The sequence below is a fragment of the Punctularia strigosozonata genome (assembly GCF_000264995.1).
Source record: "Punctularia strigosozonata HHB-11173 SS5 unplaced genomic scaffold PUNSTscaffold_13, whole genome shotgun sequence".
Lineage (NCBI taxonomy): Eukaryota > Fungi > Basidiomycota > Agaricomycetes > Corticiales > Punctulariaceae > Punctularia > Punctularia strigosozonata.
This window is the reverse complement of record NW_006767445.1, coordinates 608,430-632,851: the sequence shown is the minus strand read 5'-3', so window position 1 is coordinate 632,851 and position 24,422 is coordinate 608,430. Positions and strand designations below refer to the sequence as shown.

Sequence of the window (24,422 nt, the reverse complement as noted above, 5' to 3'; positions counted from 1 at the left end):
AACGGCGCTTCCTGGAAGAAGGAGAAGGATCGACTGGAGACAAAGATATCTGACCTTACGAAGGCGTACGAATCCTCAGTTGCTGCGCAAGGCGAACAGCAGAATCAAATCGTAAACCTTCACTCGCAAGTTCGTGACATGCGTGCTGTCCTTAACGATGCCGAGGCGGACCGTGCGCTTCTTCAAAAGGCTCGTCGGGCTCTACAAGCAGAACTGGAGGCAATCAAATTGGACAGCGTTGATGCTAGCCGGATGACCAGTGATCAGGAGGTGCAGAGACTTCGTCTGGAGAAACAGGATCTGGAACGAAGTATAGAGCAGCAGACTGATCGCGTCGATATGGCAAACGAACGAGTGAGGAAGGCGGAGACATTCGCCAACGAGTGCCAGATTGAACTAGGCAGAGTTCGCGTCGAAAACTCGGAGCTTGACAAGCAGAATGTACGTGTCTCTCCTACATTGCACGAGTTTCACCTGACGTGGCCTCTACATTTAGGCAACCTTGGACAAACAGATCAAGGAACTGAAGCTTCGGATTGTCGACCTGGAGACGAAGTCATTCGCTAGTTCCCCACGCCCTCCTCGCCGCATGGACAGTCGGATCGAGGAGCTTACCAGTCAGCTGAACCAGTCCTCCCGAGACAAGACGGATTCCGTGCGCCTGCAGCGAACCGCTGACCAGGCTACAAGGGATGTCAAATACCAGCTTGCGGAATCTGATCGACAGAGAGCGAGGCTCGAGGACGAGATCAAGGGGTATGAGGCGAGGGTACAGAATTTGAGGGATGACATCAACGAATTGGTAAGACCACTGGGTTCTGCTTGTGCGACGTCGACATTAAAATATACCCAGACAACCTCTCAGAGCGAGATGCAGCTTGCCCAACGAAGAGCAGAACGTGAAGCCGCTGATTACAAGCGGAAGGCTCTCGAGTACGTCGCTCACAAACAGTGCTTGACTGGAATTTGACCATTCTCGTAGCTTGGAGCGAGAAGTCGAGCGCCTGCGAAGCCGGCTGGACCGACCTGCATCTTCTTTGCTCGACCGCGGCTCTCCTATGAGCTCCCCGCGCAAGTTCGGCTCCTGATCTACATGGATTTCTAAGTATTCGGCATGAACGTTATGATGATGCTTGGAATGGACAATTTCTTGTGCTCTTTATGTGTTATGACCGTAACTTTATGTATCAGCATTGTAGTATACCAATCACGACTTATTTCTGTGCTCGCGACTCGCGATTTATCGTCAATACAATGGGATGATTCACACGCGTTCGGCAATCTCCCGAGCCCGCGCTGGTCCTGTACAGTTTCCCACACTCTCATTCACCTCATCCCACCAAAATCTACAGACGGCCGAGCCCGTGAAGTCAACCGCCATGGCAAGTCACCGCTGATGTTACTCCTCGCCTGTGGTCTGATAAAAGGTGTACAGCCGAAGGAAATCAGGGATATCAAGCAGTTCATCGAGATTGCCAAGCGCAAGGATGCGAGGGGTAAGCGACAACAGTGGAAAGACAAAGCTACGACCTGCTAACGAATCGTAACCATCCTCGCGCGCGTCTCTTTGGAATTACCTCGATCCGTCATTGCACCAGCTGCGCGGATAAAGAAGAACCCGCCCAAGACCCCCAACGGCAAGGTCTTGACGAAGTTCAAGGTCCGGTGCTCGCGCTACCTCTACACCCTCACAGTGGACGACCCCGAGAAGGCGGAGAAGCTGAAGCAAATCTTCCCCCCTGGTGTGTTTTCGTCCCATCATATGATTTCCCCGCTGCAATATCATTAACCTCCAAATTGCTGGCTATGTTTGCCATTCATATACCGGATCTCTTCTGACGCCCTTTTTGTATGTAGGTCTCACCGTCAACGAGATCAAGAAAACGCCGAAGAAGAAATGAGCGTTCGCATGGGCTTTATCTGGGCGGTCGGTCTCCGAGAGGAGGATGTTGGCGTTTGCGCCAACGGGGTGTTCGAGCCAGTGCGGTTTGCTCGCAAATTATGTTATGTCATGTTTTGGGACGCATTCCTTCGCATGCATGCAATGATCCATGTTCGGCATGATGACAACACAATATACGCTCGAACTTGCCACATCAACTGCTTTTGGCCGAAGGTATCTTTGTGCTTGTACGAGATGCATTCACTGGCTAGGTGATACCCATGTGATGATCGCCAATCCGATGCATGCGGAGATCAGCACTACTGTGGATCGTTCTATCATCTTTTGTGTTGACCCGACTTTTGCCTCCGACGTCAACCATCTTGGTGACTTTCGTTGAATGGCCGTTCCAGATTCCATCACGCCCATCTCTATCACCTCATCCTCGTTCAAGAGCTGATTCCGCCGTTCCGTGGTGAGCATGAGTCTGAGCAATAGTCCGAGTAGCTGAGAACCGTCGAGGAATGGTAGAGGAAGTAGATTGAACAGGTACAACGACAGCGTCATCGTTCGAAGGTATCTAGTTTTTGTCAAAACCCAGGAGTCGCCGAAATCAGTAAGGCTTGACGCACTCAAGTAATGTAGCGTATGCGCCGGGCAGCCATAGCGGGAGAAAGCTCCATCGCGGCCGAACCTTACCAACTCGCACTGCAAGAAGACAATTAGTTCCCTCTTGACTCTCTTAACGAGCTGATTACCCTGCTCGTATATCTCTTCTTTGGGGCCGTCCCACAGGACCACGGTACTCCTATGCCTTGCGTGCTCGGGAAGGTTGAAACGAGTAATAGTGCTCGATACGTCCGGATTGACCGCGACGAAGTGCTGGATCCAATCGGGAAGGATTATAGTCAGACGAATGAGCTGTTCCGCGTCGCTCGGACGCAGACATAGCCGCCCTTCTTTACAAGGAGATGCTGAGCTACAGCGCGACTCGATCACGGGAGTGTCCGTTTCCGGGTTACTCGAAGGGATCATGATTTTGGTAGGATCCAGGCAATGGCCGACGTCAATGTTGGATTTTGACGCATCTTCCAACGTGACGAAACAAGATAGCTGAGCTTCTGGAGGTGCCACTGGTTTCCGGAGGGTGTTGCAGCACGATGTGGGCTGATCTAACGACAACGTGAATGGCCAATCGCAGACTACATTCGCTGCACCCACTGGAGAGCCAGCCCACTGGCGTACACCAGCCTAGCGGTACTTCGCCTGGAGGTGAACGGTGATTCACGAGGTAAGAGGTCCAGATGTCTTCGTCCCAAGACCCGGCGGAGGAGCCGAGGGGAACATCGTCTAAAGCGGTGATAAGGGCACCTGGCGGCGTATGGTACTTGAGGACTGAATCCTGGGGAAGGCTCCGTGAGAGCTAGGGGCATTGTTTGTAGTGGTAAGGCATACCTCATCAACGCCGAGAACGACTCTCCCATATCGAGAGACATCCTCGTAGCCTAGGAGAGGCCACAACGGAGGGAACACATGCCCAAGCGCCAGGAGGAATGCAAAATATGTGATGTTGTGGAACGCTCCCGCGCTCACTATGCGCAAGCGCGTGCGATATGACTTCGACTGTAGGTCCACGTCGTCGAGAGCAACAAACGCCGAGGGGAGTACGAAGGAAAGAGAGACGCCGATGGAGTGGAGTGACACTCCACCCCTATGTGCGAAAGATTTTAGGGATTGTCATCCCAAAGAGTTCGCCGCAGGGACTTACAGTGCAGCGGATATTGCATGGCCAGCCTCGTGTATGATTTGACAAAGGAAGAGGGAGAACAATAAGGGGAGAAGATGTGATAATGGGACGGTTACTCCAGGTATCTATATGTCATTGTAAGTCCTGCAACCCAAGACACTAATGCACAGAGTAGCTTACAAGCGGTTGGATCAGAATTGACTGCGTGTTCGTATTGAACGAGGTCCCAGGTAGTTCCGCAGGCATTGCATCGCGCTTCGGAAGGACGGTAGCTTGCAGTACCGCGGAGCTGTCTGGATACCAGCCAATGACGCCCTTCGCGAGGGTGAAGAAGGTCCAGGCCAGCAGGAGTAAGGAAGTTGCCAGGCCTACGGCACAAAAGATGCACCCTGCATCGTACACCGCATTGAGAATGACCCGCAGGCGGGAGCGGGATGCGAAATATTCGGAAAGCCTATCATGAGCCCTGTTCAAGGCCGAGGTATGGCACTGAACGCGTAGCAAGCCGTGCTGGACCGTCCACCGACCTAAATATTTCGAGGAGCGATGACTGAGAGATGCGAAGGGTGTATTGGATGGTGCACGCCGGGGACGAGCATTATATCTCCTGTGGACACCGACGACAATCCATAGGAGTGCTACTAAGACGCTGAAGGCCCCTAGGCTCATGCAAGGAGGATGGTCGCCCTCTGCGATGAGCGCAATCGCTTGAAGCTAACAGGCCGATATTCGCGTGGGAATGAATGCTCGCAGATCCCTTTCCTCAGGCGTTTACTACTTCTTCATCCTACGATACATGCATTCCTATCCTTTCGAGCTATATTACGACTCAACTCGCAAGACGACGAGAATAAGACCCCGACGCCCACAAATACTGCACGAACCCCGCACTTAGTACCCCGTTTTCTGACCGTATGAGTTCTGGTACTGCGAGAACGCATAAGTGTTGTTTGCCGGAGACGGTGCGCTGTACGTCGCAACCGGGTATGCAGGTGCCGCTTGCTGCACAATGGTGACGGGCTTCGATAACTCGGCATCCTCCTCCTCGCGCAACTGCGAGACATACGAAGACGCGATCACGCAGCCGTCTGCACGGCATAAACATGTCAGTCAATGTCCACGTCCACGAATAAAAAGCAACGGAATGAGACGTACAAAGTTCGATCAGCCATAGAATGGCCAGGACGACGGTCACCGCAGTCTTGGCGGCACCTTCGACTACCGCAACGCCCTTGTCACACACAGTGTTCTTGATGTCGTCTGTGCTACCCGCGACGCACTTGTCGACAGAGGCCTGATCCGAGGCATGCCAGAGCTTTGCAAGGAAGAAAATTCCGGTGGAGACGGCAAGGACCCAGACGAACCACAAGGTGATCGAGTATACAGTGACGAGGACGCGCGAGCGAGCGCATGCGCCCACAAATCTAGGGAAAAAATATAAGCCAGTGCATGGATCTATGCGTATGTGCTGGTGGACGTACCCAAAGAGAGAGACGAGTGCAAGGAGGGTGTATGCAACCGCTTGTATAATTATGCCGATCTTCTGGTCCTGATCATAGGCTTGGGGATTCTGGTTCGTCTTGGAGAACGCAATCCATGCAGCGATCGCAACGAAGCCACCGAAAAGCGTGCCGGCGAGGGTCATTACAAACACCCCGAAGCGGACGGGTAGGCAGCAACAAAACTTTTGCGAGCGAACGTAAACCATGATGTGCTTGTCGCGCAAGTATCGGTGCTCGGGAAAGCTACGAAGGTATAGGCGGACGGCAAGAAAGCAATCGGCGAGGTGAAGAACGAAGGGAGGCGCAGCCTAGGGTTGCTGCGTCCATCGAGCCGCTATATATATCCTGCTAGTTCATGACAGCTTCGACTGCATCCCAGCCATGTCCCCGCCCTTCGTTGATGGTTTCATCGCCGATCCGGATGTTTTGATGCCAGTCGTCAGTCGGGCGTGTCTGCCTTGCACCGCCTCGGATCACCCGACTTGGCCTGGGTTGGACCACTGTTTAACCTGGTGCGAGTTGAGAGGGAGGAGAGAAAAGGACCCGAGAAGGTGTGCTATCCAAAAAGTGGGTCAGAGGGATAAAAAAACCTAGGACTGCTGCGTTGCTTGTCTGAGTGCACACTGAGTTCGCGCTGCGTTGAAGTGATATTCTAGCGCCATCCTTGTAGCAGTAATATCAAGTTGTGTTGATTTTCCATATCCCAGTTCCCGAAGTTAGGGAGGACAACATTTGGCGCAACGCCCAATCCCTAAGTAGTTGACCTAGCCCTTGAAAGAGTCGGAGGAGGTTGAGAATCGCAGATGCGCTCGTTCTGATGAAAATAGCACAGCCACTACGCGTGTCTGCTTTCGCCAGCTCCTTCCGCTCCGCTTCGCTGTCCGGTCTTGCCGGTCTTGTCTGTCTTGTCTCCGTCTTTTGCACCGACAGAGGATACGTCTTGTCGTGCAGAAACCGAGTTTTTGGCTGTAATATTCTGGTTGTGCCTCCAAGTGCCCCAGTTTCGCCACCATGTACGTGTCCATAGCATACTCATCACTCGTCTTCTGGGTTTCGTATATCCGGATAACATGAAGATTGACGATAGTTTTCTTATCTGAAGGGCGTCCGTCAGCGTCGAATCTCCAGAGATTGCCGCTGCGTCTCTTCGCGTGGCGCTGCCATTCTGGACACACCTCTACGCTGCCCCATTCCTTGCGCTTTACCCTCTTTGGGCGTACGCCTATTTCATCAAATATGATACCTGGATACAGAGTGAAGAGTGGACGTTCGTGGGCTGTGTCCTGCTTGGTGCTGGACACGCCCTCAGCTTCTTGGTCACGCGCTGGAATGCGGGTGCGAAGGCATGGGTGACCACGAAAGCCGTAAGTTTTGCTCTCTCTTCGTCTCTTGTCTTCCAGGGTGGACATGGCTCGTGTCACGGGAATGCATTCATATTGACGATTGCTCCTATAGGCTAAATCTCTTGAACAAGCCGACTGCATTCGGATCATCCCCAACCTTCACCGCGGTGAAGGCGAGATCGTCTCGCTCGTCAAGAAGGTCCCCTCGGACCCGCTCTCCTACTCGTTCAACTACCAGCGTGACACCTACGTCCTCCTAACCCCGCCGCCGAGTACCACCTTCGGCAAGCTGCCCTACCCATCCTCACGCAAGCCGCCGCTATCGACATATCAGGTGCCGAAGGGCCTGACTTCCTCCGAGCTTGCCTCCGCCGCGAGCTTGTACGGGAAGAACGAGTTCAATATCCCGGTACCGAGCTTCTTGGAACTGTTCGGCGAGCACGCGACCGCGCCGTTCTTCGTTTTCCAGATCTTCTGCGTCGCGTTATGGTGCCTGGACGAGTACTGGTACTATAGTCTCTTCACGTTGTTCATGCTCGTCGTGTTCGAGTGCACGACCGTCACGCAGGTACGCTCGGCGTGGTGCGATTGCTCGCGTATATGACTGACGCATATATGCAGCGCCTCAACACGCTCAAAGAGTTTCGAACAATGTCCATTACCCCCTTCCCGATCCAGTGCCTGCGTAATGCGCAGTGGACTGTCGTTCAGACCGACGAGCTGCTTCCAGGCGACGTTGTCTCCATCGGTACGTTGCACCTTCACAGTTCTCCCGCTCATGTGACCACGACGTCTGACATGGCCATCGCAGTTCGCCAGCAGAACGAGACTTCGGTTCCTGCCGATATTCTCCTCGTCAAGGGCTCCTGCATCGTCAATGAGGCCATGCTCTCCGGCGAGTCCACGCCCCTACTCAAGGAATCGATACAGCTGCTGGAAGGAGACGAGAAGCTCGACGTGGATGGCCAGCATCGCAATGCTGTCCTGTTCTCTGGCACGAAGGTGCTCCAGGCTACTCCCGGAGGTGCGTTTGCTCGTGCATACAGGCCTCGTCTCGCGTCTTCGAGTGCCCGAGCTCATTACGGATGCGCAGGCGATACTCCCGACGGTGGTTGCCTCGGCGTTGTGCTCCGGACTGGTTTTGGTACGGCGCAGGGCCAGCTCGTGCGCACGATGATTTTCTCTACTGAACGCGTGTCCGCAAACAACCTGGAGTCGTTCCTCTTCATCGGATTCTTGCTTATCTTCGCCATTGCCGCCAGCTGGTATGTCTGGGTTAAAGGTCCGTACATGACATTGGGCTTCCGAGATGCTATGATGACAAGTGATGTGTCCAGGTATCGAACGCGGGCTGAAGAAGAGCAAGCTGTTGTTGGACTGCGTGTTGATTGTAACCAGTGTCGTGCCGCCCGAGTTGCCGATGGAGCTATCGCTTGCCGTGAATGCGTCCCTCGTGGCGCTTTCTAAGTTCGGTAGGTCGTGTCACTCCGCTCGTGGGTCAATGGGGACTGACATGCCATGCTTTAGCTATATTCTGCACGGAACCGTTCAGAATTCCGTTCGCTGGCCGCGTAGATGTGTGTTGCTTTGACAAGACTGGCACGATCACTGCCGAGAACTTGGTCGTTGAGGGTGTCGCTGGCGTCGAGTAGGTCTTCACGCGTTGCTATCGTTGATCTACATAGGTGCTGATAAGTGTGCCGTGAATCAGCGTGAAGGACCCCTTGAAGCTTGTAGACGTCAAGGAAACGACCAAGGAAACCACCCTGTGCTTGGCCGCCGCGCACGCGCTTGTGAGGCTGGATGATGGAACGGTCGTGGGTGACCCGATGGAGAAGACAACACTGGAAGCGCTCAAATGGAAGGTCGACAAAGGTAAGCAGTGGTCCTCTTGTCCCTTCTACCTAACTCATGTCCATCGCTTGTGTATATAGGCGACACGGTCTCCCCGGAGGCTGCTACGAACACGTCTGCCGCTATCCGCATCAGGCGCCGTTTCCAGTTCTCCTCGGCTTTGAAGCGCATGTCGACGGTTTCGTCGCTTCCAAACGGGCGCACCCTTATCGCAGTGAAAGGCGCGCCGGAAACGATCAAGGGTATGTTGAGTAAGGTGCCAGAGGGTTACGACGATACTTTCAAGTGGTTCACCCGCCGAGGGAGCCGAGTGCTCGCTCTCGGTGTGAAGGAGGGCGATAGCATGAGCGTAGAGAAGATCAACAAGTTGCCTCGGGATCAAGTAGAGAACGGGTTGACGTTCGCTGGCTTCTTGGTATTCCATTGCCCACTTAAGGCGGATGCTGTGCAAGCCCTGCAGATGCTCGCGGATTCGTCACATCGCGTGCGTGGCTCCCCCAGCCGTTGGTTCTCAGAATCTGATGAATTATTTTGCAGTGCATCATGATCACTGGTGATAACCCTCTCACTGCGGTTCATGTAGCGAAGGATGTTGAGATTGTGGATCGGGACGCGCTTATCCTCGACCTGAAAGAAAACGCTGCCAGCGAATCAGGTGAGTTTGCCGGTGCCTTTTCGAGCTTCTTCGCTAACCCTTGCCCAGACCTGGTATGGCGTACCGTGGATGATAGCAAGAGCGTCCCCGTCAACCCTGCTGAACCGCTGGACACCTCCCTCTTTGACGAGTACGATGTCTGCATTACTGGCCCAGCGCTCAAACAATACGAGAATCGCGAGGAGAGCTTGCATCAGCTGGTCCAGAATACATGGGTATACGCGCGTGTATCTCCCTCGCAGAAGGAGCTAATACTCAACACCCTCCGTGTGCTCGGATACACAACGCTTATGGCTGGTGACGGAACGAACGACGTCGGTGCTCTCAAGCAGGCGCATATCGGTGTTGCGCTCTTGGACGGCACTCCGGAGGATCTGCAGAAGATTGCGGAGCATCAACGGCTGTTACGCATGAAGAAGGTGTACGAGAGCCAACTGAAGCTGACACAGCGGTTCAATCAACCGCCGCCACCGGTGCCGCCCGCGCTCGCTCAGGCATTCCCCGAGCTCGTACAGACGCAGCAGCAGGTCGCGCAGGACCTTCAGGTAGCGAGACAGAGAAATCCTGCGGAAAGAGTCCGTTCGCCGTTCATCAGAGGGATACTACCTACCACTGAATGCTTAAAACTAGTTCGACCTGAGCGCGCTCACGGAAAAGATGTCGGAGATGGACGAGGAAGATGTACCCAAGATCAAGTTGGGTGACGCCAGCTGTGCTGCACCCTTCACGTCCAAGCTCTCCAACGTCTCTGCCAGTAAGACCCGGCTTCGTTTTCAGCTTCGACTTAGTTATCTTACCCTATTCCAGTTACTAGTATCATCCGGCAGGGCCGCTGCACCCTTGTGGCCACGATTCAGATGTACAAGATTCTTGCCCTGAACTGTCTCATCACTGCCTACAGTCTCAGCGTGCAGTATCTTGATGGCATCAAGTATGGGGACTACCAGGTCACCATCACTGGCATGTTAATGTCGGTATGCTTCTTGTGCATCTCACGAGCTAAGGTACACCGTCCATCATCCCCACAATAGCAGCCCTGACTCTGCTTGCCCAGCCCGTTGAGAAATTATCCCGGGAGCGTCCTTTAGGGAACATTTTCAACTTCTACGTGTTGCTCTCGGTCTTGCTGCAATTTGCTCTGCATATCGTGACGATGGTATACATCACAAATCTCGCTCACAGTAATGAAGAGTCAGTACACAATGAAGCTCCGTTAACCGTTAACATTCTGAGAATTTACTCCCACAGGCGTGGTCCTATCGACCTTGATGCCAAATTCGAGCCCAGCCTTCTCAACACTGCCATTTACCTCCTCGGTCTGTCACAGCAAGTATCCACCTTTGCCATCAACTACCAGGTACGGCTCCCTGCAGCCCGAATGATTGTCAAATCGCTAATGCGCAATCCAAGGGTCGCCCATTCCGCGAGAGTATCCGGGAGAACAAGTACCTGTATTGGGGCTTGGTCGGTGCCCAATCCGTGGCGGTCTCTGGTGCTACCGACTTCATGCCGGAACTCAACCGCTGGTTGCAGATTGTGGAGATGCCAGGCTTCGTAAGCAACACTTGGTTTATGGCGGTATGCATTGCTGAATATCCGCCACAGTTCAAATTCAGGCTCTCCGTGTCGATGGCCCTTGACTTCGTTGGCTGTTATATCATTGAAAAGGTCTGCAAGTATTTCTTCGCAGATCTTGAGCCGAAGCCGCTTGTCACCCGGGGTCGCGAACGGCGGGAGCAAAGGAGAGCGGTGCAGGAAAAGGTCAAGGCAGAGGAGGCAGCCAAAGCTGCTGCTGCTGAGACCGAAAAGAAGGTTCAATAGATATTCATATAATTGATCTACTTGGTACACCCCCAATCATATAGATGCTCTGTCATTCACGGAAGGTATATCTCGTGCCCCAACATCGCGTGCATGCACATACCCGCCAGTAAGGAGTGAAGGTGACTTCATCGTGAGTCTCTTGACCCTGAGCGTCTTGATAGGTATATCATCATGCGTTGCTAAGTTTTAGATCCCAAATCCAAGGGTTGATGAATCCTCGGTCTTTGAGCTGAGCTTTGGACAAGCTGAATGCACCCTCGACACGACCTAGGCAATTCTGTTGGTGATGCCTTTAGTCAGTGTGCTATGGTCACGGCTCAGCTGGACGAACCGGTGATCCACAGTTGCATTCGAATGGTTGAGCCATGACCCACTCCGTGCTAGGGTAGAAAAACGTTACTAGTGGGAAGTGGTAAGCAACACATCAGCGAGCTTTTGTGTCTGACAGATATGTGGCTTACGGGGATCGCCCGCGTTGATGTGCTTTATTGCGCGTATCTGCCACAAGGAAGGATCTTTTGAAGAAAGATCTACGACGACACTTGGATCGCAAGAGTGGTTCACTGGACGGCAAATAAGTGTCGTGCACTGTCGTCCTTCTAGAGACGAATGCTGCACTCACTGTAAAGCAGGTCGGAATTGAGCTCGACGTGGTCTTCCGGCCCTGGTCCGCATTGCACGGACGAATAAGCCTTTGCGCCTTTGGTGAGTCCGCGCAGGTACGTGACCACATCCCCTGGTTTGAGATTCTGGAGTCACCCATAGTAAGATGGTTGGACCAGGCGACGTTTGAAAAAAAGATGAATATCGCACCTTTTCTGATTGCAGGTACGAACGATACTCGCCGGGAACGAAACAAACGCGGAACAAGCCCGGATGCGATGGCTGGTGCGTGCTGTTCATCTTAGCTATGCAGCTTTCGAACGCAGTCAAAACGGACCAAGAACGTTCCAACCACGCGTTCCGACTTCCAAGGTCTTGCCCGGCCGACTTATAACGTGCTCGATGCCTCGTATCGATGTTGCGTCAGGCGAGACGATCGAAACTTGATGATCGCCGATTCGACACATGCGAAGTATTAGTACCACTGGGATTCGGCGGCCAAGTATGTCTGGGTGGCGTGAAGGAGCCATCACGCCAGTCCGAAACCGGATCGGTAGCATATTTAGGACTTGCTAAGTAGTTGGTCAAGGGTCTCTGCAGGCCGTCCGCCGGAAGTTGTTGGACTTGCGGCGTGTTCAGTGCGTCGTCGGCTTTTGGTCATGCGAGCGTCTACGGACCGCAGCCGATGGATAAACATCCTATGCAACATCTGTCGATTGCCGGGCGGGATATTTTGTTACCGCTCCGTCTTCAATAACGTGATTTTTGGGCTCGCCGTACGCGCTAGGTACGACGATATCTCGAAATTCAGGCGACGAATCACATGTACTTGATCAGTACACCGGAGAGCTTATGAGGATGTCAAGTCCATGTGATTGCGGTTTGGGATGAGGGGGAAGATCTAGAATGCCTCCCGCGCCTGAACGGATTTTCCGAACAGTAGAGTGTAGTACAGCATCGTCTCTGTCATTGTTGCGACAGACGGAACGATGATATGGCTTCAACCGATTGACGAGGCCTGTCAAGGACTTCTGTGAGAACACATGCCGAATGCGAGTTCAATTCGTGTTCACTGATGCGTGGTGCCCAGATGATTCTGAAGGCAATATGTTAGTGTCCCCGCTATATTTGACGATCGCGGAGGACACGCGATTCGGAGTATCTCAACAGCGTGAAGGTGAGTCGTCTTCGTAGGGGATGTCGTTCTCTATGTTCCAGTTGGTGGTCCAGAGTCAAGGGTAGCATTATATGTGATAATACTGTACATTGTTTCCGGTCTGCAGCTGCTACAACGAGTAATGAACCACCAGCGACGGCGGGAAGGGAGTGGTCTCGCCCTTGCTGTTGATGTACGACGTGATCTGCGTATCATAAACGGTCTCGGTGAAGCTAGGGCTATAGTCAATTACATGCTCGGCGCCCGTACGGCGATGGAAGACTCGCCTGTTCAGAACGCCCGAAAGCCCTGGCGCACGTTTCAGTTGCGGGAGCCTGAACACGGCCCGCAGGACGGACGGAGCGGCCTGTGAGGTCTCGGTAAACATCCCTGGTGCGACCGCCAGAACGACTGTCACTCACGACTTCGAAGAATTTCTGGCTCATGAAGCTAGGATATACTGAGTACTCGTAAATGAACAAGACAAGATCGTGCCTTACCCATGCTCGCCGACGTCGAAGATTCCTGGCTCTTGACCGTGCGAAGCCTGGAACCGCCGGATGAGCCATCCATGCCGCGAACAAGAACGCGACGCCCGCACCTCCTGATTTGCCTTCGTCACGTTAACGAAGACCTTCTGCCCCGGCTGCACGGACGTGGTCCCGACCTGGCCATTCGCCGAAGCGGTCCGGTAGACGGCGGCGACCGCGGGTTTGAGGCGGAGCGCCTCCAGCGCGTATTGAAGGAGCTGATGGTCTGCCTGGACGCTGTGCACGTTCGCGAGCCGGACGATGTCGTCCCGCGCCTCGCGCTGGCCATCATCAAGGTAAAAGTCCACCACGTTCGCCAAGGCGGCGGAGAAGTGAGCGGCGGTGGCTACGATGCTCGCAAGGCCTGCGGCCAGGCTGTCGTCCGACAGGCCCCGGCGACCATCCAGAAGCTTCCGGAGGAACCGCTCCGAGTTATCGTTGCGCCCCGCGACGTATTGAACGACGGTATCGGAAAGGCCGCCGAAAGATAGCTGCTCCGATGATTAGTGACAGTCTATCGCGATGCACTGGGCAAGAACTTACGAGACCCTTGGTGAGTTTGGTGAAGTGCCCCTTGGCGTAGTCCAGGACGTCCTTCAGAGTCGCGATCGAGTGCTCGCGCAACCTCCAATCGACGAAGTTGTCGGCGTCGACGAAGACGTAACTGGGTCCAGCGTCAACAGGCAGTTTCTACATACAACCAGCCAAGTCACTCACTTGCAGACCTCCGCAAATTGATCGTACAGCTGTTCGGAGGTTGAGATGGGGACGGCGCACGATGGATCGTCGGGAGATAATCGTACCTGGTCTTCCCTGTAGACTCCGTGGGGGTTATCCTCGGTCTTCATGGGCAGACCGACCTAGGGCGTTCGTTCAGCACAGCAGGAGGCGACGGAGGCAGTGAACACGCACTAGCTCGTTCGCGATGAGGTGCACGGGCACCAAGTTGATCACGTCCTTCACCACGTCCACATAGCGGGCCGTCGACTTGACCTGCTCGAAAGTTTTCCTCTGGATCAGCGACACCGCGGTGACGTACGCCGAGCGCTTCCACTGCTGCGTCATATCGTCCGACGTCAGGACGGAGTTCACGAGCGCGGCCGCCTCGGACGACGTCCCGGCGACGTTGAACAGGTGCCGCTCGTACGTCGACGCGAACAGCCGCGGGTTGCCGAGCACGAGCTTGGCGCCGTCGTACGTGTCGACGACGGCCGTCGGGACGGGGACCGACGGGCGCGACCAAGTGTACTTGTCGACGTCCGGGTCGTTGCGGTCCTTCATGAAGCCGCGCATGGTCTCCGGCACCATGAACGGGAAGTGACTGGAACGGAACGAGCGGCCGTCGGTAAGGAGCGTTTACCAGCCGGTCGCGCACTCACCCGTAAGCGGAGCCGGCGGGGTAGTGCTCGGGCAGGAGAGCGAACAGCATCTTTGCGAGGGTGCCGCCGTACGAGCCGTCGTCGCCGTCGGCTTGGCAGTGCTGGTATCCCCACGACGTGAGGTTGAAGGCTGGGCGGAACGGGTCAGCATTGGCCGACGACGAGTAGGATGAGCGCATGTACGAGTAAAGTCAACTGTGAGGAACCGATCTCCTCGTGTCAGGCAGACGGCGTCGGACAGGATCGCACGAGAGATGGTGTACCCCGGGCAGAGGCCGGCGCCGGGCATAGGGTCCTTCGTTTGCTCGGCTGAACCAGTTTCGATCAGTCGACACAGCGCGAAAAGCGCAGCACGGACGAACCTTGAATGCCGACCTGTCAAAGCGAGACTCAGTACCCAGATCACCGACCACCCGAGTGACATAGAGCTGGCTCACATGAAGTTCGAGGTTGTCGATGTGGTGGTACAACGCCTCTGCCGCTTTCTGTGAACGATCACGTCAGGGGGAACCTCATACTCGACGAACGCCTCGCGCGGGGGGGGAGGGGGGAACTTACGTGAACGGCCGGATCGGGATTCCACTCGGCAAATGTCGAATACGGCTTGAGGCCCATGAACTCGCGGAACTCGTTCATCTGGCGTATTAGCGCGGGGCGTGAGCAAAAAAGCGGACGACGGCAATCCGGACGCTTACACTGCACGCGCCCCACGTCCTCGACTGCGCGATCCCCAGCATCTCCACCACGCGGAGCACGTCCGGGATTCCTTGCGCTCCGAAGGCGCCCGCGGGCCACTCCGTCGCATCCTGTATCCCAATTTTTTATTTTTTTATTCGTCAGCAACCGCCCCCGATTCCTCGTTCACAAAACCCAATCCCCACTCGCCTGCAAGATCTTGGCGAGATCGTCGTCCGCGAACCTTCCGTCCGCGCCGCGCTCGAGCCCGTTGAACGTCCACTCGGTGAACGGCGGCAGCTTGCGCGGGTCGAGCTTGGTCATCGCCGCGCGGCGGAAGTCGTCGACGGTGATCGTCCTGAAATCCTTGCCGTCGAACAGCTTCCCAAACTCGGCCTCCGTCCACTGGGTGTCCTGCGCGGAGGACGTCGCGTGCCAGCGGTAGAGCAGGTTGAACTCGAGCGAGACGACGTTGCCCTCGCCGCGCGGGGAGACCTCGTGCGAGAGGTCGCGGAAGGCGGCGAGCGGGTCGAGGCGCCAGGCGGAGCCGTCGCGGACGCAGCCGAGGATGGCGCCGACGTAGTCGCGGAGGATGGCCTGCATGAAGAAGCCGGTGTTGACGAGCCGCGCGCGGTGGAAGATCTCGGCGTCCTGCGCCTCCCGCTTCGCGGCCGCGGCGGCGTCGGCGAGGCTCGCGGGCGGGGCGTACTTGCCCCACTCGTCGATGGCGAGGATCTTGGACGCGATCCAGTTGTGGTTCCGGTTGAAGAGGACGAGCAGCGCGTTCGTCGAGGGCGGCATGAACAGGATCCGGCTGTCCATGAACGTGTCCGGGTGGATGCGGCCCGAGCCGTCGTGCGTGCGGATCTGGTCCAGCTCGGCGTCGGACGAGCCGTAGAGCGGGCTGAGGTCGAGGTAGGAGGAGGCGTCGTTGATCGTCCAGTCGCGGGCGTTGGTGTGGAAGCACGAGTGGATGATGAGGTTGGCGAGCGCGAAGAAGAGGGAGGAGATGCCGCCCGGGTGCGGGGTGAACTTTTGGCGGGCGAGGAGGGTGTCGAAGACGAGGCCGGGGTCGGGGAGCGCCGAGCGCGGGACGGTGATCTTGGACGGGACGGAGCGCGCGTAGGGCGTGCCGGCCTTGCCCATGTCCGGGAAGAGGGGGTTGTAGTTGGAGCCGTCGGCGGAGCGGTAGGCGTACGGGACGCGCTGGGGCGGGAGCGCCGTTGCGCCGTAGCCGGCGGCGGGGAGGGAGAGGTAGCCGGCGGGCGGGTGCGGGAGGTCGTTGTAGAGCGTGTCGATGAACTGCGAGGGGACGGGAAGTCACAAAGCCGCGTTCTCGTCGAGGAAGCGGAGGCGCGACGTACAAAGTCCTGGAGCTTCTTGCCGAACAGGTTGCCGTCGGGGAGGCGGGACATGAGCGTGACGAGCTTTTCTAGGAGGAGCTTGCGGTCATCGAGGCCGACGCCGTTGAGGTTCTTCACCGCGTCGACGTACGCCGGCTAACGACGCAAGATCGCGGAATCAGCAACGCGACGTGCGCGCGCGCCAGAGGGATGCGCACCAGGTCTGCGGGGGTGAACGCGGAGCCGCGCTCGGCGATCTGCGCGAGGTCGTCGATGTGGCGGGTGAGCGGGCCCGGGACGGGGCGCGCGCCGTCGGTGTCGTACGGCTCGAAGCTCTTGTGGAGGTTGCCGGTGACGTCGCCGAGGCCCTTGAGCACGCCGGAGACGAGGTTGGGGCTGGACATGGTCGGTCGGATGTGAGTGGAGTTGGGCAGACGGCGATGAATCACGATTGATTTTATCTGCACGAGGCGGGGCGTGAGGAGGGATATATAGCTCGATGGCGATTGCGGTGTCAGGCAGTACGCGCACTTCTAGCCGTCATCGGAGGATGGCAATCTGCGACCTCCTGTTCCTGAGAGCAAAGCGGGTTCCATTACAGTAATTCATAGCCAAGGCCTGTCAAGCAATACGCCGTGGCTCCCCGCCGTCAGATAGGCGCCGTCAGATAACGAGCGTGCGGTGATCTGAGGGCAATGATGCGCGCGCGGAATCAACCGCCTCATTTGACTGCTTATGGCCATCGAGCGCGGAATCAGCCTCCTTGGACGATGCTCGTAGCCTTTGCAGAGCACAATCATCGAAGCCCCATGTCTAGATCTCGCGGGCGCATCGCGATGTGCGTTGTATGTGTTGCGTATACAGAGTATATACAATGTCTACCCTCGGCGGTACAACTGCGCCGTGTCAGGGCTGGAGTCCGAAAGGTGCGCGGGATGGGAAGCCGCCGAAGGACGCGCGGTGCCTCTACCCAAATAAGTAAAAAACGGCACGAAGGCAGCAGTTCTCGACGCCCCCTCCCCCCAATTGGAAAAAGACGCCGTCGCGGCAGGGAAGCTCTACATGATCACGCAGCACGAGTTTTGCTAAGAGGGGCACGGGAAAGCGGGTCAGAAGCGGTCTCGATCGCGAAACAAGACGGACACGACGCGAAGCGGAGGCACTTTGCTCACCTTCTTCGCCGTCTTGTAGAACATCTTGCTCTGCGCGGAGAGCGCGTTCGACCGGTCCACGAGGTTGTCGAGCTTCTCGCCCCGCGCCAGCACCGACTCGATCGTCTTATGCTACACGCATATCCAAAAAACACATGTAAATCCCGGAACGTCGGTCGTCGGAAGCGCCGCGATAACTACGAAGAGAGAGAGACGCACCAAGACGATCTTCGTCTCGTCCAGCTCCTGCTGCACGCGCATGATGCTGTCCGCCTGTCGCGGGTCCTGGTACTTCTGCACGTACGCCGTGATCTCCGGGAAGGAGATCGCGCTCGGGTTCCCGAACGCCGACTGGGGCACCTTCGCGATGAAGTCATCCAGCACCTTCGACAGCAGCGAGAACGCCGGCCGGACGGGGTACTCCATATCCGTGATGATCACCGCTGATTATACAACAACAACACAAACAACCGTCATTTTAGCCTCTCTCTCTCTCTGTTCAAAGCATCGGTACCTGCGAGCTGCTCCGCGCCGCCGCGGTTGTACACGTGCGCGGTGTAGTTGTTCTCCTGTATGCTCTGCCGCTGCCCCTGCGGCGTCCGCTCGGCGACGGTCTTGGACATGAAGTTCATAAACTCGGCGACCGAGCCCTTCTGGTAGAACGAGAACTGGGAGAGGTCCGTGCCCTGGCTGAGGATCGTGGATGGGCCCGATGGCGGCGCCAGGATGACAGAGAGCGAGTACACCTTCATGGCGGGGGGTATACGCGGAGGAGGGAAGACGTGGAGGAACGCGATAGAGGGAGAGAGAGGGCTGGCTCTGCGCACCGCACAGGATGCATGCGACCCAGGACGTCATCACCACGTCTGGTGGCGGTGCCCATCCCTGCTCTCTGTCCTGATTTTGGTTCCGCGCATTGACGATCTGTTTTAGCGCCGGCGTTCATCTTTTCCCTCTCAAAAGCTACTTACAGACAACCTACAATGCCCGCTCGTGGCTACCAAGAACAACGGAATCGTCATGCATACCATGGCAGATAGGTCCATCCGGTAGCCAAGCGGAACCTACCTGGAGACCCAGATCGGCATGGCCTGATGGCCCATCAACCGGGGCACCCAACGCTGCACCATAAAGCCCGTCGAGCTCGAGCCACGGTCCCTCAGGCTGCGCCTCCTTGACGTCTCTGACCATACTGCTTCACGTTTTCTCGCTCTTTCCGCGTTCTCTCCGCCTCGTTTCCGTTTTCAACGTTCTTCGAAAACCCCGCTCACGCTCGTGCCCCAACCCCGCCCTTCCTTTCGTTAACCCGCTTCTCCCCCCCGCCAAGATGGGCTACCGCAACCACAAGTTCCTCTGCTGCCTGCCCGTCCGCCTCGGGGTGTTCGCCATGACGTACGTTCCCTCTCTCTCCCCCAGCCCACACACACACATCGTCCCACCCGCTAACCTCCACCCCCCCTCCAGCACCTTCGGCGTCCTCATCGGCGGCGCCATCGCCGTCCTCGGCTGGATCACCCTCGCGCACGTCCACCAGCGCCCCGCCGCCCTCTCGCCCCAACAGCGCGGCGCGCTCATCGCCCAAACGGTGCTCTACACCCTCCTCGCCCTCGTCTCCGCGCTCGGCTTCGCCGGCGCCGCCGCGCGCAAGCGCGCCCTCGTCGGCATCTACGCCCAGGCGCTCTGGATCCACTGGGGCTTCACCATCGGCACCGGCGCCTTCTTCCTCTACCACCTCTTCAAGGACGCCACAGGATCCGGCGCGACGCACCAGACCAAGGCCGCCGTCGTCGCCGTCCTCGTCGTCGTCTGGCTCCTGGAACTCTGTGCGTGTTATTACCCTTTACTTTTTCCCGCGCTTTTTTACCCATTCCCTGCCCGCGCTCATGCTGAATACCATTCGTTTTTGTTTTTTTCAACGCGTAGACGGGTGCATCATCGCTTCGAGCTACGTCGCCCAGCTCGACGAGGACGAGGCGGTCCACATGCCGACGACGAACATGGTCAGGAGCCCGACCGCCGCCGCGCCCGCGACGTTCAACGGTTACTACGGCTTCTCCAACCCGCAGAACTCGTTTGGCAACAACAACGGCGCTACCGGTAACTGAGCTGTCGCCGGGTTCCGACCAGGGGAAGAGCAAGGGGGAAGAGGATGAGGTAAAGGGGGGGGGGGTTGGGGGCCAATAGGGCACGGAGTGATGTACGAGTAACACTTTTGGACAGAATAGTGAGAAAACATGGTTCAGAGATGAAAAAGATCGGCACGGCTCCGAGAGATCTCCCAAGACACAACGTGGGCGGTAATTACTTTCCGCGACGAGGGCGGGCTCGCCCACCTTTTATTTATCATGCACGTTTTTCCGCTCACTTTTTCCCGACCCCCTGCGAGTCTCGTTTCTTTCATCTATTCTGCAGTTCTATACTCCAAGCGTCTGCTCTCCGACCCACGTCCAGCGCAGGGAGCTCGAATTCGCCAGGCGCGCTCGACGCGCTGCTCGGCATCGGCGTCCCCGTCCCGCTCCCCTGCGCTCCCTCGTGTGAATCCAACTCCGGGTGCGGCATATCCAACCACCGTCGGCTGGCGGGGTCCGTCGGCAGCGGGACGTCTTCTAGGTCCACATCGACGTCGGACGGTACGCCAGGCGCGCCCCAGATGGAACCTCTCAGGTTAAGGAGCAACCGGCACGACTGGGAGGGGAGAGAAAGACGCCGTCGTTTCAGTTCGTCTGATATCCGAGCGGGCAGGGTAACAGAGTCACACTGACCGCGGTCGCGTACGAGTTCAGCAGGAACCTGAACGTTCGGACAACATGAGCTACGAAACCGGTCGGCAGGAAAAGTAGACGGAGAAACCCTACCCAAAATAGATCCCGGAGAGCGTTCTGGTCCGCCACACGAACATCACGGCGACGGTGCAGCCGAGCACACCTGTACCGGGGTGGGTATCACCTTTTCGGATATGAACAAAGAAACACACATATGACCCTGCGAAGAGAGAGAAAGAGTGCATGTATTAGTACGACCCTACGTCTCGCCATAGCAGAACATGCGTACACCGTAAACCAGATAAGCCCATCCCGTGCCATGAGCGCCAGGTTGGGCATCAATCTCCGTCGGTCGCGATAGCTCAACCCGAGACTCGCGTTTTCGTTCTGATGCGTCTTGTAAAAGGTCATGCCGACCAACATACCTTCCCCGAGCAAGCGAGCGTCAGAATGGAGCGCACACAACAGGGTAGACCGAACCGGCTCACACGCTGTGATAATGTTCCATATGCTGTGGGATGCTGTTGGTTGCCAGAGCAACGCAAGGTATGCTGCGAAAGACTCCTCACCTGCATCCGACCGCGGCAAACAAGTGTTTCGGCGCGGTGATGACACAGCCGGGAATAGGAACCTCCGGCGGTACCGCCAACGGGTGCACCGTCGATAGATTATACGCCCACGCGAATATCGAGGCCTTGGTACACATTTCAGACGGACCAGTCTACGGCAGCAATCGAAGGGATGACGCACGGATACGGTGGCTAGCGCGGCATGCGATTTAGCTCAGATGGGCTCGGTAGTTTGTCGGCTTGCTCACTCACATAGGTATAGGTAGGCGATCAGCAGCCGCACTGTCATGTTTATCAGCTATCAGCGGGCAGCAGAAAAACAGTGTAAAGATCGTACACAGACCTTTAACGTTGTGCCGGTATAAGGCTGCGACCCGCATGGCAAGCATGAGGTCGCCCGCGGCGAGCGGGAAGACTGAGGTATGGAAGCCTTCGAACCAAACATATACATGACAACTGATTTGATCCTCATGTCAGACCCATGCTTGCGTTTCACGACATGGAAATAGGTTTACAATCTCGTCTAAAAAGACGTAGGCGCGATCAATCGTTCGTCGCACATCTCAGTACAGGGGGACTTACCCGCGTCTTCACATGAATGTCGACTGAGTCTGGTATTAGGGTCAGACGTGGACTCGGTTTATTGTTAGGCAGGGCGTACATTTGAAACATATTCTATGGCATATCGTTTGTCAGATCGAAACCCCGGGGGAGAGAAAGTGCGCGCACAAGAGTATCAACAGGGTATAGTATCTCGTGACAATGTACAGGGCTTTGTGAGCCGTCATCTTCCGCCTTCAACAGATCATAAGATACGATGAAGAGTCTTCGGATATAATTAGGACTACCTCCAAATGAGAGTCAACTAAATGGCGCGAGCACGCTGTCAGCGTGTTGGGATATGTATACAAGAGACGCCGCTAACCTCTTGTGGAAACGTGATGAATATGTCATACAAGAGCCAAGCGATGGAGGCAGCAAGCGAATACGAGACGATCCTCGAGTCGGATACAGCTTGAATCAAGTCGGCCAGATCATCCGAATTTGCAGGGGATTGCTGGCCCTCTATGCCGTAACGTGAAGACAACGCGCGGGAAGAGCCCGACACGTCGGTCTCCATGCCCCCGGCAAGATGATAAGAACGGGAAATGCTTGCTAACTATGTGCGATGCTGTGGCTCGTTTGCCTCGGTCGCCACACCACCTCAGATGTTCCGTAGCGTACGTGCTGGGTCAACGAGCAAGCATCCCCGGGAACAAAGCAAGCCTGCCTCTTCCACGATATTTGGGCAGGCGGAGAAGGGCGTAGAAGCTGGACGAGGGTGTCCTAAGGGTTGCTTAAAGTAGCGCAGACATGGAGGTTCGGAGCATAAAGAGGCTGGCATGTGGGGCTTTTGTTGGATGCGATTTGATCATTCTTCGACGGGACCTGAGTGCGGGAGAAGTCATGTCCGCTCGCCCCCTTCCCACGTTCATCAAACTGTGCGACCGTTCGGGTTGAGGCGGCTTCCGAGACATATTCCCAATCCATTTGAAGCTCAGTCAAGCTTTCAGATATCACGCACTCGGATATCGGCAGAGTGAAATGAGCGGTCATGCACTCAGCGCGTGCAACGGTGAGTATAAACGCCCAACTGCGACAGGAGGGCCGTAGTTACAAACAAGTATCATACGACCTCGAAGCCTTCAAAATCCAGGAACCCCTCCTCCAGAGACATTTTACGCACTACGAGCGCCTCCACGATCAATCGCGGCTCATATGCTGCTGCAACGGGGTGTCTCAAAGCCCTGACGTTGCTGCCGGCGGGAGCTTCGCAACCACTGCCACCGCTGTTACGGTCGCTTTCCTTGTCTTCCTTGTTGCCATCGTCGATCGAGCTCGGTGAGCGATCACTGGTCGGCAAAATCGGCGCATCCTCATGTGAGACGTGCAGACCGTCAAGTCGGGCCGCAAGGGAGGGTGCCTCCGACGCAACAGGATCTACCATCGGTTCTGGAACGAGTATAGCATGATCGTCTGCAGCATTGGCGGATGACGTCGTGTCCGCAATGGCCGCAGGACCGACTGCGTCCTGCGTATCGACAACGTCACCGTTCTGACCAAGCAGCGCCTTGCGCCGTTCGTCTCTACGCTTGTCCCGCGCGGCTCGACGTTTCAGCGCCTTAGCCTCGGCTTTCGTGGGCGGAGCTTTAGGGTCGGAGGATGTCGAGGAGTCCACTAACGAAGGCGGCGCGCCCCTACGTTTGACTTTCGCTGGCCTGTCCTTGTCCTTGCCTCGCCTCGAACCCTGTTGAACGTCCGTGCCCTGAACACGGCGACGGATCGGCCGAGGCTTGAACACCGATGCTATGGCAAGGTCGATGTCGAACTGCCGAGACGAAGGCGCGTCCGAGTCGACATCAGAGGAGCTAAGGTCTACCTCCGACGAGGTCGCCTCCAATTCTGGATCCATCGAGAATAGGGGATTCGCATCACCATTCTCCGGGGGAGGCTCGAGTCGTAGTGTAGGCAGCGTATCGAAATCTCCCGGTTTGATAGTCGCAAGGCTGGCTGAACCATAGACAACATCCTCCTCCGACTCGGGTTCTGATCCCGGCGTCCACGATGAAGCGGCCTCGAGCAGTGGCGAACCGCCGGACTTCTTCTTGGCGCGGCTCTCCCAGCTACCCATGCGCATCATAGTCCAGCCATCGTCCTCCACGCTGGTACCCGAGTCGTCGCGCTCGCGCAAAGCCAGCTTCTCCGCGATCTCGACCATGGCACGCGGCACCTCAACCTCTTTTACGACGATGACGCTCGCACCAATCTCGCCCGCCATCATTTCAAGCGTCTCTAATGACGCCTCTAGATCGGCGCGGGAGAGACCCACGAGCATTCCCGAGTCCGCAACCCCTAAGCGGCGACATGAGTATCATTCAAAGAGATTCCGAACCAAAGTTTTGTGCGCACCGAGTTCGTAATATGCTTGGCCGCCGCCTTCAAGGAGCCTCCACTTAAGCTGCGTGACGAGTCGCGCAAAGCGCGCAGCTGTCGGATTCACTTATATATGGATATACGAGGTTTAGCGCTGAGTTCGTTGATGACGGGGATCTTTGACGTACAGAGCTTTAACTTATATTCCACATTCCCTTCTTCGACCTCCGGAATCAGTTTGGGTATCCGCGTGAGTTCCCCGCCAGTTATTGCTTTCAGGTGCGGCGAAGAGGCGGGAGGGGTGGCCACCAGGTTGTTCCAAGGCGAGGGAGCGCGCGGGCTCTCCGACACTTCCTCTCCGAACATTGACTAGGTACTCAGTATAACGCAGATAATCGAGTTAATTGACGGAGTGATTGCTGGAGGGTGTAAAAGGCCAGTATTCGAGTGATCATTGCGTGGTGAATGTAGCAGGTGAAGAGGGGATTGACGGCTGCAGCAGGAGGCCGCGCGAGTCAAGAAGGGCGCGAGCGC

At 56.4% G+C, this 24,422-nt stretch overlaps 10 protein-coding genes across 10 annotated transcripts; 4 read left to right on the top strand and 6 right to left on the bottom strand.

Annotated features, from left to right (window-relative positions):
- Positions 1–252: 252 nt before the first annotated feature.
- On the top strand, positions 253–1,088 carry PUNSTDRAFT_74683 (uncharacterized protein; the record flags this gene model as incomplete). The annotated part of the gene is made up of 4 exons (XM_007387277.1): positions 253–441; positions 497–802; positions 854–933; positions 983–1,088. 4 exons carry the CDS (start codon positions 253–255, stop codon positions 1,086–1,088), a joined length of 681 nt encoding a protein of 226 aa, XP_007387339.1.
- Positions 1,089–1,332: 244 nt separating this feature from the next.
- Positions 1,333–2,093, top strand: PUNSTDRAFT_54923 (ribosomal protein L38e). Its single transcript, XM_007387276.1, has 4 exons — positions 1,333–1,382; positions 1,436–1,496; positions 1,599–1,742; positions 1,858–2,093. The coding sequence occupies exons 1-4, from the start codon at positions 1,380–1,382 to the stop codon at positions 1,899–1,901; spliced, it is 252 nt and encodes an 83-aa protein (XP_007387338.1). The 5' UTR covers positions 1,333–1,379; the 3' UTR covers positions 1,902–2,093.
- A 2,275-nt stretch (positions 2,094–4,368) lies between these two features.
- Positions 4,369–5,552, bottom strand: PUNSTDRAFT_107214 (uncharacterized protein). The gene is made up of 3 exons (XM_007387275.1): positions 5,111–5,552; positions 4,785–5,053; positions 4,369–4,717 (listed from the first exon to the last, which is right to left on the bottom strand). The coding sequence occupies exons 1-3, from the start codon at positions 5,335–5,337 to the stop codon at positions 4,521–4,523; spliced, it is 693 nt and encodes a 230-aa protein (XP_007387337.1). The 5' UTR covers positions 5,338–5,552; the 3' UTR covers positions 4,369–4,520.
- Positions 5,553–5,979: 427 nt separating this feature from the next.
- Positions 5,980–10,880, top strand: PUNSTDRAFT_107213 (endoplasmic reticulum Ca-transporting P-type ATPase). The gene is made up of 18 exons (XM_007387274.1): positions 5,980–6,144; positions 6,234–6,495; positions 6,587–7,042; positions 7,096–7,222; positions 7,286–7,498; positions 7,568–7,756; positions 7,812–7,946; positions 8,002–8,122; positions 8,186–8,349; positions 8,409–8,812; positions 8,866–8,983; positions 9,032–9,558; positions 9,614–9,737; positions 9,791–9,987; positions 10,038–10,174; positions 10,232–10,340; positions 10,394–10,537; positions 10,589–10,880. Coding segments are annotated over exons 1-18 (3,645 nt in total). The 5' UTR covers positions 5,980–6,142; the 3' UTR covers positions 10,805–10,880.
- Positions 10,881–10,976: 96 nt separating this feature from the next.
- On the bottom strand, positions 10,977–11,710 carry PUNSTDRAFT_74635 (uncharacterized protein; the record flags this gene model as incomplete). The annotated part of the gene is made up of 5 exons (XM_007387273.1): positions 10,977–11,084; positions 11,139–11,206; positions 11,269–11,370; positions 11,430–11,556; positions 11,621–11,710. The coding sequence occupies 5 exons, from the start codon at positions 11,708–11,710 to the stop codon at positions 10,977–10,979; spliced, it is 495 nt and encodes a 164-aa protein (XP_007387335.1).
- A 926-nt stretch (positions 11,711–12,636) lies between these two features.
- On the bottom strand, positions 12,637–16,952 carry PUNSTDRAFT_107209 (heme peroxidase). The gene is made up of 18 exons (XM_007387272.1): positions 16,712–16,952; positions 16,515–16,649; positions 15,361–16,452; positions 15,171–15,281; positions 15,034–15,111; positions 14,913–14,960; positions 14,838–14,850; positions 14,659–14,784; positions 14,476–14,605; positions 14,009–14,417; positions 13,900–13,956; positions 13,814–13,842; positions 13,640–13,760; positions 13,168–13,587; positions 13,067–13,113; positions 12,989–13,016; positions 12,854–12,933; positions 12,637–12,799 (listed from the first exon to the last, which is right to left on the bottom strand). Exons 1-18 carry the CDS (start codon positions 16,895–16,897, stop codon positions 12,697–12,699), a joined length of 3,213 nt encoding a protein of 1,070 aa, XP_007387334.1. The 5' UTR covers positions 16,898–16,952; the 3' UTR covers positions 12,637–12,696.
- A 599-nt stretch (positions 16,953–17,551) lies between these two features.
- PUNSTDRAFT_137625 (snare-like protein) lies at positions 17,552–18,396 on the bottom strand (the record flags this gene model as incomplete). Its single annotated transcript, XM_007387271.1, has 4 exons — positions 17,552–17,578; positions 17,666–17,776; positions 17,864–18,087; positions 18,159–18,396. 4 exons carry the CDS (start codon positions 18,394–18,396, stop codon positions 17,552–17,554), a joined length of 600 nt encoding a protein of 199 aa, XP_007387333.1.
- Positions 18,397–18,971: 575 nt separating this feature from the next.
- On the top strand, positions 18,972–19,749 carry PUNSTDRAFT_74818 (uncharacterized protein; the record flags this gene model as incomplete). Its single annotated transcript, XM_007387270.1, has 3 exons — positions 18,972–19,036; positions 19,109–19,467; positions 19,568–19,749. 3 exons carry the CDS (start codon positions 18,972–18,974, stop codon positions 19,747–19,749), a joined length of 606 nt encoding a protein of 201 aa, XP_007387332.1.
- Positions 19,750–20,041: 292 nt separating this feature from the next.
- On the bottom strand, positions 20,042–22,278 carry PUNSTDRAFT_145926 (uncharacterized protein; the record flags this gene model as incomplete). Its single annotated transcript, XM_007387269.1, has 16 exons — positions 21,901–22,278; positions 21,824–21,840; positions 21,705–21,770; positions 21,637–21,650; positions 21,558–21,586; positions 21,491–21,498; positions 21,319–21,431; positions 21,228–21,257; positions 21,157–21,167; positions 20,976–21,100; positions 20,895–20,917; positions 20,696–20,831; positions 20,619–20,626; positions 20,500–20,569; positions 20,407–20,434; positions 20,042–20,329 (listed from the first exon to the last, which is right to left on the bottom strand). Exons 1-16 carry the CDS (start codon positions 22,093–22,095, stop codon positions 20,042–20,044), a joined length of 1,161 nt encoding a protein of 386 aa, XP_007387331.1. The 5' UTR covers positions 22,096–22,278.
- Positions 22,279–22,563: 285 nt separating this feature from the next.
- Positions 22,564–24,334, bottom strand: PUNSTDRAFT_122395 (uncharacterized protein). Its single transcript, XM_007387268.1, has 3 exons — positions 24,077–24,334; positions 23,925–24,014; positions 22,564–23,867 (listed from the first exon to the last, which is right to left on the bottom strand). Exons 1-3 carry the CDS (start codon positions 24,252–24,254, stop codon positions 22,642–22,644), a joined length of 1,494 nt encoding a protein of 497 aa, XP_007387330.1. The 5' UTR covers positions 24,255–24,334; the 3' UTR covers positions 22,564–22,641.
- Positions 24,335–24,422: the final 88 nt, after the last annotated feature.